General features: G+C 37.6%; 1 protein-coding gene across 6 annotated transcripts in view; it reads right to left on the bottom strand.

Moving 5' to 3' along the window:
• The window catches only part of LOC101347558 (zinc transporter 6), a 213,198-nt gene that overhangs the window by 115,607 nt on the left and 84,701 nt on the right, over window positions 1–12,890 (bottom strand). For all 6 annotated transcript variants that reach the window (XM_023736249.1, XM_023736261.1, XM_023736257.1 and 3 more), the window contains 3 exons: window positions 1,857–1,932; window positions 1,527–1,618; window positions 1,230–1,309 (listed from right to left, as the gene is read on the bottom strand). In XM_023736249.1, coding sequence (XP_023592017.1) covers window positions 1,230–1,309; window positions 1,527–1,618; window positions 1,857–1,932 — 248 coding nt within the window. The remainder of the gene's footprint in view (window positions 1–1,229; window positions 1,310–1,526; window positions 1,619–1,856; window positions 1,933–12,890) is intronic.

Consider the following 12,890-nt stretch of genomic DNA (forward strand, 5'->3'; position numbering starts at 1 on the left):
GGAAAAGGCACAAGACTGATTTAAACAACTATCAAAAAAAGGGGGGAAAGGGAGAAGAAAACAGTAAACAAAGTAGATAAAATGGTGGACATGCAAAAAAAGATTTTGTCATAACGCAAATTAAAATTATGACCATGAAATAAAAGAACTGAACAAAAAAAAAAGTCTCCTGTGAAACAAGAGTTCAATGAGATATAAAAGCTCAAGGAAATGACATACAAAGTCTCAAAGAAATAAGACAATAGAAGATGAAAAAATGGGACAGCAGAGATCAGGAAAGGTAATAAAAAAGACAAATAAAACCACAACAGAAACAAAGGTTACAAACAAAAGAAGCAGAGGGAGATGAGATACTACCCAAGTAAGAAATAAGGATGACAGGCTTAGGAAAACAGAAAACAAAACAATAAAGATACAGGATTTAAAAAGGATTAGAAAGAAATTCACAGACACAGAAGACAAAAAAGGTCCAACATATTGCATAATTTGTATGCTAAAGAAAAAAATCCATATGGCCTAGGAAAAAATATTAAAGAGTATTCAAAACAACCTTTCGAAAATAAAGGAGTTTCCAAACTATCAATTTAAAGATACAATAAAATCCTTCAAAAACAAATACAAGTCAATCAACATATTCATCAAATAACTGGACTTCAATGGTTAAAAACTCTATCCAGTAAATAATAAATAAAAATTCAAATGAGCTATAAATGCAAAAGAAAAAATCAGACTGGTTCAGACTTTTTCACTGGAATGTACAATCCTAGAAACAATGATGCAATGCTATAAATTCCTCAGGCAAAGAAAGGGAAGCCCAGGAATATTATACTGAATCAAACTTTCCTCCTAATATGAAGGCAATGAATTTGTTCAAACGTGCAAGAACAGAGAACAGAGTTCTCATGAGCCCTGCCTTTATCAGCTTCTCATGAGGCCCAGTAAAAGAGGGTAAGAATCAGTTTTGGAGTTTAAAGATAATTTAATCTAACCCAAAAGAATTGAGCAATTTGCCGAAAATCACAAAGTGAAGACTAGTTCTCTCGATACGCTGGCCCTTTCCTCAAAAACCTTATTTAGTTGGTAACAAGAGGCCAGAGGATAGTATGTAGAGAAAAATAATGAATTTAGTCTTAAAACTGAGAGTGAAGGAAATAAAAAAAAAGATGAGATAAACACACGAGTAAATATATCTGTAATTACCGTGTGTGTGTTCACATAAATCTCCCTACCTGAGAACAGCCTCGTCAAGCTCTTGTGGTCTGTTAGTTGCACCCATTACAAGTACTCTGTCATCTCCAGCAGTTTGCACCTATAAGCCAAAAAAAATATTTTCAATACTTTTAGAAAAAGTAACAACAAAGAAAAATATATTTATATTTCTAATTTTGGTCATTTAGCAGGGACATATATATATATATATACATACATACATATACATAAAAAAATCAGGCTTGCTTCATGTATACACACACACACACACACACACACACACAAATACTACCACATTAAAAAAAATCAACACCTACACCATCGAATTCTATTAGAAATTCAGTTTTTAGACGTCTACTAGCATCATGTTCTCCTTCTCTTCTTTCACACAAAAGGCTGTCAACTTCATCTAGAAGAAATACAAGCATAAAACTTTTATTAAAGGCCAAGCTGTGTGAGTCATTTTAATCCAGTTCACTATAAGTTGTTAATATAGTGGGCCCTACTTAATTTATTAGACAATCTTTAAGCTTAACCTTCTTTAAAAAAATTTTTTCTTCTGAATAATCTTTCCTATCATACTTCTCATATTTGGAGAGTGGAATTTCATGACTGTTCAACTAACTTAGAAGAAAACATGCTCTTACCTATAAAAATGATAGAAGGTTGAAGTTCTCGAGCCACGGCAAAAAGAGCTCTCACCAATTTCTCTCCTTCTCCCAACTAAAAAAACCATTATACATTATTATATGAATAAAATGCAACATTATTCCAGCCTTTTAATTTCATAATTAAAAGAATAGGTTCCAAGTCTAGAACCTAGGAACTAAATTTCCCTTTCTTGCAACAACTGAAGATTTGGTTTCAGTAACTGGGAGGAAGAGACTGAAGTTACTGAATTACCCATTATAATTTTAGAAAATAGATTATGTATTAATGATTCCATATAGCCTGGTAAGTATTTTTAAAAATGAAATACATCTTTGTTTTGTTTCATTCTGCATTCATGAGACTTCAGAATGGAATAAATTAATCAGGAGTATAACTAGTGAGAAAAGGGAAGACTAGAAAAAAGGAAGAGATGCTGCACATATTCCTTAAGTCTTAGAATGCACAGTATAATAATAGAAATGGGTGAGTTGCAAAGTGTCTTCCTAAAAAAAACTTCCTCTATTAAGAACACCTTGAAAACTCATTCCCACAACACCACCATCAGTAACTATAAAAATATTTCTAGGTAGTTCAAGACGTCTGTGAATATCTCTCAAAACATTCCCAGGTACTACAAACACCATACTAAGGCCATTCTATGCACCAAAGTAGAGGGTCACTGAAAGAGAGGAACACCCTCAATGAGATAGACTGACACAATGGCTGCAATGATGGACTCAAGCATAGCAACGACTGTGAGGATGGCACAGGATTGGGCAGTGATTTGTTTTATTGTATACAGAGTGGCTTTGAGTCGGAACCGACTCGATGACACCTAACAACAACAACAACACGCACCAAAGCATCTAACTGAAGGGTCATGTTTGGGTTAATCGACTGTAAAAACTCCTTCTGCCCTCTAGGTGGCGTGTATTCTGTTTATTGAAAATTTCATTAACAAAAACAACAAAAAGGGAATGCTCCCAGATTTCAATCATAAAAACAAATATTCCCAGAGCTGGAAAGAACCTCAAAAGATCATCTCTTACAACATCAGTTATTTTAGAGATGAAGTAAGCCCTAAAGTAATTATGTTACTTTCTTAAGGCCAGTTCAGTAAGTAAAAAGTTAGGCTGGAATCCACATCTAACTTCTGAGACAGTGCTTCCCATTATACTACGTGCACAATGTGGATAGGCCTAACTTCAATAATGATTTTATTTATAAAATTTCACACAGGAAACAAAATATGATCGTGAAAACAAGTATAATTTAATAGTTAATTCTAATTACAAGACTGAGAACATTTCAAGTACTATCTTATTGAAATATTTAGTTTTTTTAAAAAATTTTTATTTAGCAGAGATAATACAAGAAAAACATTATCAGCTTCTCTGCTATTAGTAGTTTTTTAATCTAATAGAGCACTGATGTGCTGAAGGCCAAACTTTAAAAAAATTTATGAGGATTATGGAAATACACTTTGCAAACTACAAAGCACTACATGAATATTAGCTGCTTTTTAAAAAACAATACATCATAAGCAGGTTAATTAATAGTTCTCAAATATAAAAATTAAATCTTTTTGTGTAAAAATATACAACTACAAAATGCAACAAGAAGACTCTCACAAATATAATCCTGATGAAAGAAGCCAAACACAAAAAAATATAGTCTATATGACTACATTTATATAAAGTTCAAAGATAGGTTAGTTTTGCCTATGATGTTAGTAGTCTAGTAGCTGTCTGCGGGGAGATGAGTAGGTGGGTAAAGAGTGGGAAGAGGCCTGAAGGGATTTCAGGGGTACAGGAAACATTCTATTTTTTGATCTGGGAGGTGGTTACAGGAGTGTATTCATTTTGGGAGAGGGCTCTGGTTGCAAAATGGTTAAGCACTTGGCTACTAACTGAAAGGCTGGCGGTTCGAACACACCAGCCACTCTACAGGAGAAAAGGCTTAGCGATCTGCTCCTGTAAAGATTACTGCCTAGAAAACCCTATGCAGCAGTTCTACTCTATCCTATAGGGTCATTATGAGTTGGAATCATCTCAATGGCAACAGGTTTTTGGTATTCATTTTATGATAATCCACCAAACTGCATATTTATGATGTATGCACTTTCCTACATGTAAGTTATTCAATAAAAAGTTAAATAATACCACCTGTTAAGATACATATGCAACTGAAATTTATGTGAAAAAATCCAGATATTGTAATGTAACAACCAAACTGACCATGATGCAGTTCCTCCAAAAAGTTTTCTCAGGATATAATAAGAAATAAAGCATCTAGATAATATTAGGTCAGGCTTTCTTTGAATTCTTTCAAAGTGAGATCACATCTGAGGGTAAAACATCCAACACCTTTCTTATCACATTCTAAGCAGCACACCGACAAACTGGATGACTAGGATAATAATCTAAAGAAAACGGGATAGATGATTAAGTTCCTATGTATCTGAAAGGCCATCTCATAAAAAAGACTTTTGTTACTTCCTGTATGTAGAAAAAATGCAGATTTAAGTAAATACAACAAAAACTTTTCATTAACTAGAACTAAGTAATGAACTAGAAACTCCAACCTTAGTAAATAGTGAAATTGCTTTAAGGGTGGTATGGAATTGGGGGGGTTTAGTAAATAGTGAAATTGCTTTAAGGTATTTAAGGGGCAGTATGGAATTGGGGGGTAAGATCATAGACTTTACACTGTTTCAGGAATCATGTCGATGAAAGAAAACAGCTCTGAAACAAGTATCGATAAAAGAGAATGCTATGAAATTTTTAGTGAAAGGGCTCAGGCTTTCAAGTCAGACTTACTGCAGCTCAAATCTCAGCTTGCCACTTCCTGGTTATGAAATCCTGAGCAAATCACTTAACCTCTGTGCACTAAGTTCCCTAACAAAATGGAGGTATAAGAGCAGTACCCTACACCTCATATGATCATTTATTCAACAAATATTTATTCAGTACTTAGTAAGTGTCAGGTACTGCTCAAGAGACTATGAATATGAACACTGAGGAAAAATGGAAACAGTTTCTGCCCTCATGGAGTCTGTCTTCTAATGGGGGTGATAATGATATTAGATAATAGTGAAATAATCATATAAATGAATGTAATTTACAATTACAATAAGTATGACAAAGGAGAGGTAAATGGTGCTATGAGAATAATTAAAGGTATTAGTTTGAGGGATCAGGGAAAATTATAACATTTCAATTGGTATCTGCAGAATGAGTAGGAGTTAACCTGAAAAGCATGTTTCTGAGAGAGGAAACTCTATGTGCAAAAATTCTGCGGTGGGAAAAAGCACATTTGAAGAATTATCCAGAGGAGAGAGAGTCTTAGCAAATAGACTTCAAAAACTATGGTTCCAATGGCAAGGCTATCTCCATCATAAGGATGGAGGCCATTTTAGTCAAATGCCTGAAAATATTCAAACTATGGTCAAAGCATCATGTTTGAGTTTCTGTAATTCACTGCTCACAATACAACTTTAAAAGTCAGTTTCCCATACATGTCTAAGTCTAAGGAGAGAATATGCTGATTATGCAAACCAGACGACCCTGACCTTGTGTCTGTTCCTAAGGTACAGATCCATTTGTAGTGTGCTGATAAAATCAAGTTTCTGTCTCTGCAAAGCTGAAAGCCATAGTATAAATTCATGACCATAAAGCTACCTTTTAGCCCTTTATAGAGAGAGAGAACCCACCTACCTTCTGCCAATCACCTTTGTATTATAGTGCACTGAATGCCCACACTTTGAGCTTTTACAGGTAATATTTTCTTTTATCAGAGATTTATATTTCACTTTAAATAAGTCTGCCAAAACACTTTCAATCGCAAAGGTTTTGATACAGGGCAAGAAGAAAGAGTAAGGTATCACTGGCCAACTAAAGGAAAGGGAGACAGGTTAAGCCAACATGGCACTATAGACAGAAGCACTATGCCACCCCTCTGTAGCAAAGACCTAAAAAACTAAGTAAAACAGATACAAATGTCAATCTTGGAAACCGAAGTACCAAATGAAGGAATAAAGAACTCGATCAAGCACCTAACAGAATAAAAAAATGACAAAGAACAGAGAAGGAGAAGAGCTATGGAGCAGAAAGAGGTCCCCTACCAGCTAACGTGGCTGGATTCGCCATCTTCAACTACAGCCACCAAAGAACACATACAGGGAGGTAACTTCATGGAGCTTCCAACAGGTGACACAGCAACTGGTAACTAGGGTTACATGCTTCCCCGCCCCCCACCCTTCTCTATATGAGGCCTCTGCCACTTACCAATGGGCCATGGTCTCTCGGCTGGAGAGATACCAGCTCACTGCCACCTGTACTTGCCTTCTTGGACTTCAGCCACCAAGGACTGTGGAGAATTGTAAGGGAAGGCAACTCCACAGAGCTCCCAGCAGGAGACACAGCACACAGTAACCAGGAGATACATGCTTTCCCACCCCTCCCCCCATCCTTCTTCCCTCTACGCAGCCTCCGCCACTTTCCAACAGGCCACGGTGGCTTGACCAGAAATACATTAGCTCACTGCAGCTGGGGTCCACCCTGCCCCCACTTACTGGCCCCTTCAGCGTCATTTTCTTGTTTGTCGATTTTTTTTTTTTTTTTTGGCTTTTGTTGTTGCTTCTCTTGCATCCCCTTCCTTCCTTTCCTTTCTCCTGTGCAGCTAGCCCCCTGGACCATCCCCTCCCCTTCTTGACGGGCTGTGATTTTTTAGTTTGTTTGCTTTGTTCATTTTTTTGTTTTGTTTTTTCATTGTTTGTTTGTGTTTTTTTGGGCCTTTTTTGTTGCTTCTCTCTCCCTCCGTTCCATCCTTTCATTTCGGCAGCTAGCCCTGTGTGCTATCCCCTCCCTCCCCCTTCTTATCAGGCTGTGATTTTTTGGAGTGACTGCTTTGTTCCCTTTTTCTGGTTTTTTTTTTTTTCCTTTGTTTTATGATATTGTGTTTTAAGGCTTGCTTCTTGTTTCTTTCTCTCTCCTGTATCTCCCTTCCTTTCACCAGCCACCTAGCCACGTGTGCCGTCCCCTCCTGTCTTGATGGGCTATGATTTTTTCATTTGTTTGCTTTGTTCTTTCTTTTATTCTTCTGCTTTTTTTCTGTTTCTTTTCTCTCTCTCTTTTCCTTCCTTTCGCTCACCCAGCCCTGTGCACTGCCCCAGACCCTTAGGGAGGGGTCATGCTGCACAGCTCAACTGGGGAGTCACTGCACGCAGCCTCCCCAGGTCTGTGCAGCCGTAACTGACCATCTACCTCAGTGTCATATTATTTACTTATTTATTGTTTTTTGGTTGTTGTTGTTATTGTTTCTTCTTTCTCTCTCCCTTCCTTTCTATTCCACCATCCACTCAGCCCCGTACACCACCTCCAACATCATCTGCTGTGTTGTACCGCCCCCACAGGCCGGCTCTCTCAGTGTCATATTTTTTATTTTTCTTTCTTTCCCCTTCTTCTTTTCCTTCTCCCTCCCAACTAGGCTCTGTGCTGCCTCCACTCCTTCCTGCAAGGCCACAACGTGTCACCTGCTGAGAGAGACATCAGCTCCTCACCACCCAATTCCAACCTGCCCCAACAGCCTGCTTCCCACCGCCATCTTTTTTTCTTGATGTTGTTATTTTTACTTTTTTCCTATTATTACCTATTTTTTTTTTTTGTTTGACTGTTGGTTTCCTCTCTTTCACCTCTTTCCTTTCTTCCACAAACCTAACCCTGTGAGCCACTCATGTCACTTCTCGACAGGCCAAGCTACACCGCTTGGCTAGGGAGCCACAAACACTGACCCTCGCTGGGTCTACCCCGCCCCCATCCACTGAATCCTACCATACTGCCAATTTATTTACTTTTATTTTTCTCTTTTTATTTTTTTACAGCATTTTTTGCTTTTGTTTCTCTCTTCTTTCTCTCACCCACTTAGCTCTGCACATCAAATCTCCCCCTTTCCCTCCAGCCTATCTGCACCATGTGGAGAGCGTCATGCCCCCAAGCAGTACTGATGCTATCCCCAAAGCCCGTCCCACACTGCCCCCCAGCCTCGCCCTATCACCCCCAGTTTGTGCCACAAACTACACACTCCTGCCCCTCAACACCCGCTGGACCAGCCCTGCCAACCTGGACAAGGTGGTGAGAAGAATCGTGCCCACATGTGAGCAAGCAACAAAAAATACGTATCCCACCTGCCCAGACATAACCACATAAAACAAAAAACCAGCACAAAACAACCAAATCTACAATCAGTAAACAAAGAAAATAATTCCTGAATGTCCTGGAGACAGCAGACAATATCAAAACATATTTAAAAAAAAGAAAAGGATGGCTCCAGAAAACGACCAACTTAAAACACCAGATGACCATCTACTAGAAGAAAAGGCACTGGAACTACCTAATACGGAATTTCAAACTAATATTCAAGGTTCTCCAACAGATGAAGGAAAATGTAAACAAAAATCAGGGGAAAAAAAAGAAAAAGTCATGGAAATATAGACAAAATCATGCAAAAGACAGACAAAACACTGGTAGAATTCAGAAAAATAAAACAGGAACAAAATGTCAAAATAATTAAACAACGAGGAACCATAAAAAACAGCAATTAGAAATCCAAAAGACAACAAGATTTCAGGAATGGACAGTGCAAGAGAAGGTTTTAGGAGCAAATCTGAAACAATGGAAGATCAGCCAAAACTGAAGATAAATTCTTGGATACCACTTTGAGGAAAAATCAGAGAAAAGAACAAAGAAAAATGAAGAAACCTGAGAACGATGTGGATACAAACAAAAGCAACAATTTGTGTGTGATCAGAGTTCCAGAACAGGGGGAGAAAACAGAAAACAGAGAAGATCACTGAAGAAATGCTCACAGAAAACTTCCCTAATATCATGAAAGATAAAAAGGCAACCATCCAAGAATCTAGATGAACCCCATACAGGATAGGCTCCAAAAGAAAATCACCAAGACATACCATAATCACACTCGCAATCCTGAGAGCAGCTCGAGAAAAACAAAAAACTCTGATTACTCAGCAGAAACCATGCAGGCAAGAAAGCAATGGTATGACATATACAAAACCTTGAAGAAAAAAACTGACAACCAAGAATAACAAATCCTATAAAACACTCGCTCAACTATGATGGCAATATAAGCACATTTCCAGATAAACAGAAATTAAGGGAATACGCAAAAAACAAGCCAAACTTACAAGAATTATTAAAGGGAGTCCTCCGGATAGAAAACCAACAACATCCCGAATTTAGCACATAAGACAGCATCAGCCATATACCAACTTAGACAATGAACTCTTAAGAATGAAACAAAACTAAAAAATTTACGAACGGAACTAGAGAGGTCAATCTGTAAATGACAACAATGTCAGAACAATAAAACAGGGACTAAATGGTGTAGGTATAGAACTTTCAGATGGAGAGGAAGTCAAAACAATATCAAGTAATAACAGACTGATTTAAACTTAGGAAGACAGGGATAAATTTTAAGGTGACCACAAAGAAAGTTACCAAACCTACTCATCAAAATAAAGACGAAAAACATAAACTCACAGTAAACACAAAATCTACAGAAACTAAAGAAACAAAAAAAAATCCACAAACAAAAAGAATTCAGCACAGAAGAGGAACAAAGAAAATGTCAGCACCACAAAAAAAGCACTACAAAATGATGGCAATAAACTCACACCTATCGGTAATCATACTGAACATAAAGAGCTTAAAAGCACCCATAAAGAGACTGAGTGACAAAATGGATAAAAAACAGGACCATCACTATGCTGTCTACAAGAGACACACCTTAGAAACAAAGACATAAATTTATTCAAAATCAAAGGATGGAAAAAAATATATCAAGCAAACAGCTACCAAGAAAGAGTAGGAGTGGCAATACTAAGCTCAGATAAAACAGACATTAAAACAAAATCCCCCATAAAAGACAAAGAAGGGCATTCAATAATGATTAAAAGACCAACCCACCATGAAGACATAACCATAATAAATATCTACGCACCCAATGACAGGGCTCCAAAATACATAAAATAAATTCTAACAGCACTGAAAAGAGAAGGGGATAGCTCCACAAAAATGGTGGATTTCAACACACCACTCTCTGTAAAGGATAGAGCACCTAGAAAGAAACACAACAAAGATACAGAAGATCTAAAGGCCACAATGAGCCAACTTGACCTCATATACATATATAGAACATTCCATCCAATAATGCAAAGTACACATTCTTTTCCAAAGCACACTGATGTTCTCCAGAAGAGACCACATCTTAGGCCACAAAGCAAACTTCATCAAAATCCAATATTAAGACAATACAAAGCATCTTCTCTGATTATAATGCCATAAAAGTAGAAACTAATAAGAGGACGAGTAAGGGAAAAAAAATCAAACACACAGAAACTGAGTAACACCTTGCTTAAAAACCACTGGGTAACAGAAGAAATCAAAGATGGAATAAAAAAATTCCTAGAATCAAACAAGAATGAAAACACATCATATCAAAACCTCTGGGAAAAAGCAAAAGCAGTGCTGAGAGGTCAATTTATAGCAACGGATGCAGACAACAAAAAAGAAGGGACAAAATCAAAACATTAGCTACTCAACTGGAACAAACACAGAACAGCAAAGAAGTCCACAGCCACCAGAAGAAAGGAAATAATAAAGATCAGGGCAGAAATAAACGAAACAGAGAATTAGAAAAATCAACAAAACCAAAAGTTGGTTCATTGAAAGGATCAACAAAATCGAAGAACCACTGGCCAAACTGACAAAAGAAAAACAGGACAGGACTAACCCAAATAAGAAATTAAATGGGGGACATGACAACAGACCCAACTGAAATAAAAAAGATCATAACAAGAATAATATGAAAAACTATACTCCAACAAATATGAAAAGCTGGACGAAATGGACAAATTTTTAGATACACACTACCTACACAAACACAGACTGAAATTGAAAATCTACACAGAACCATAAAAAAAGAGAAGAGATTGAAAAGGTAATTTAAAAACTCCCTCAGTAAAAAAAAACCCAGCCCAGATGGCTTCACTGGAGAATTCTACCAAACATTCAGAGAAGAGCTTACACCAGTACTACTCAAACTATTTCAGAACACAGAAATGGAAGGGATACTTCCAAATTCACTCTATGATGCCAGCATAAACTTGATACCAAAACCAGGCAAAGACACCACCAAAAAAAAACTTACAGACCAATATCTCTCTCATGAATATAGACGTAAAAATTCTCAACAAAATTCTAGTCAATACAATCCAGCATCATATCAAAAAAATAATATACCATGACCAAGCAGAATACATACCAGGTATGGAAGGATGGTTCAACCTTAGAAAATCAATCAACATTATCCACTACATAATCACATGATCATCTCAATCAATGCAGAAAAGGCATTCAACAAAGCCCAACAGCCATTCCTGAAAAAAACTCTCAATAAAATAGGTATAGAAGGGAAATTCTTCAACGTAATAAACAGCATCTATTCAAAATCAACAACCAACTTCATTCTTAATGTAGAGAGGCTGAGAACATTCCCCTTGAGAACAGGAACAAGACAAAGATCCCCTTTATCACCACTCCCATTTAACATTGTGAGGAAATCCTAGCTAGAGCAATACGGCAAGAAAAAAAAATAAAGGGCATCCAAATTGGTAGGGAAGACGTAAAACTGTCCCTATTTGCAGAAAATATGATAGTATACATAGAAAACTCAAAAGACTCCATGAGAAAACTACCGGAACTAATAGATTCAGCAGAGTAGCAAGATACACGACAAACATAAAAAAATCAGTTGGATTCCTATCCTCCAATGCAGAGAGCTATCAAAAGGAAATCAGGAAATTAGGAATAAATTTCACCAGGGACATAAAAGACTTATACAAAGAAAACTACAAAACACTACTGCAAGAAATCAAAAGAGACCTACATAAATGGAAAAACGTATCATGCTCAAGGATAGGTAGACTCAACATTGTGAAAATGTCAATTCTACCCAAAGCAATCTACAAATACAAGGCAATCCCTATCCAAATACCAACAGCATTCTTTAAAGAGATGGAAAAACTAATCATGAGCTTTATAAGGAAAGAGAAGAGGCCCCGAATAAATAAAGCACTATTGAAGAAGAGGAATAAAGTAGGAGGACTTGTACCACTTCATCTCAGAACTTACTACACAGCTACAGTAGTAAAAACAGCCTGGTACTGGTACAACGACACACAGATTGACCAACGGAACAGAATCGAGAACCCAGATGTAAATCCATCCACCTATAGTCACTTGATCTTCAGCAAAGACCCCAAGTCCCTCAAATGGTGAAAGACAGTGTTTTTAACAAACAGTGCTGGCAAAACTGTATATCCATCTGCAAAAAAATGAAAACAGGACCCATACCTCACACCATACACAAAAACTAATTCAAAGAGTTCTAGCAAAATGGCGCTCTAGCCAGAAGCACCATGCCGTCCCTCCACAGGAAAGATCTGAAAAAATAAGCCGAACAGAGAATACAACAATACTGAAACCCTAAAACATCAAATGAAGAGATAAAGAACTCAGCCAAGCACCAAATGGAGTGAGAAAGCTGACAGAGAACAGAGAGCGAGGAGAGATTCATGCAGAGGTCCCCTACCAGCTAATGCAGCGCGGATCCGCCATCTTGGACTCCTATCGCAGACCAGCAAACAGGGGGTACGAGAAAGCAGCCTCACGGAAGGTCCAGTGGGAAACAAAACAACCATCTCTCATCTCTCCACTCCAATGGCAAGCTCTCCTAGCATTCGTTTTTGTTTGTATGTTTGTGGCTCCTATTCCTCTCTCCTCTCTCCCATATCCTTCTTAGCTCCACACATAACAATCTCCCCACTACATCCTGCCTACTTGCACCAGGCGCTTGACACCACACCACCAAGCAGCACAGGCACGGCCTACTGGTACCTGCCCTGCACTGATTACCGACCCGCTCTAGTGGCTGTAGTAAGTGCCACAAAC

Source organism: Trichechus manatus, unplaced genomic scaffold (genome assembly GCF_000243295.1).
Source record: "Trichechus manatus latirostris isolate Lorelei unplaced genomic scaffold, TriManLat1.0 scaffold00005, whole genome shotgun sequence".
NCBI classification, from domain to species: domain Eukaryota; kingdom Metazoa; phylum Chordata; class Mammalia; order Sirenia; family Trichechidae; genus Trichechus; species Trichechus manatus.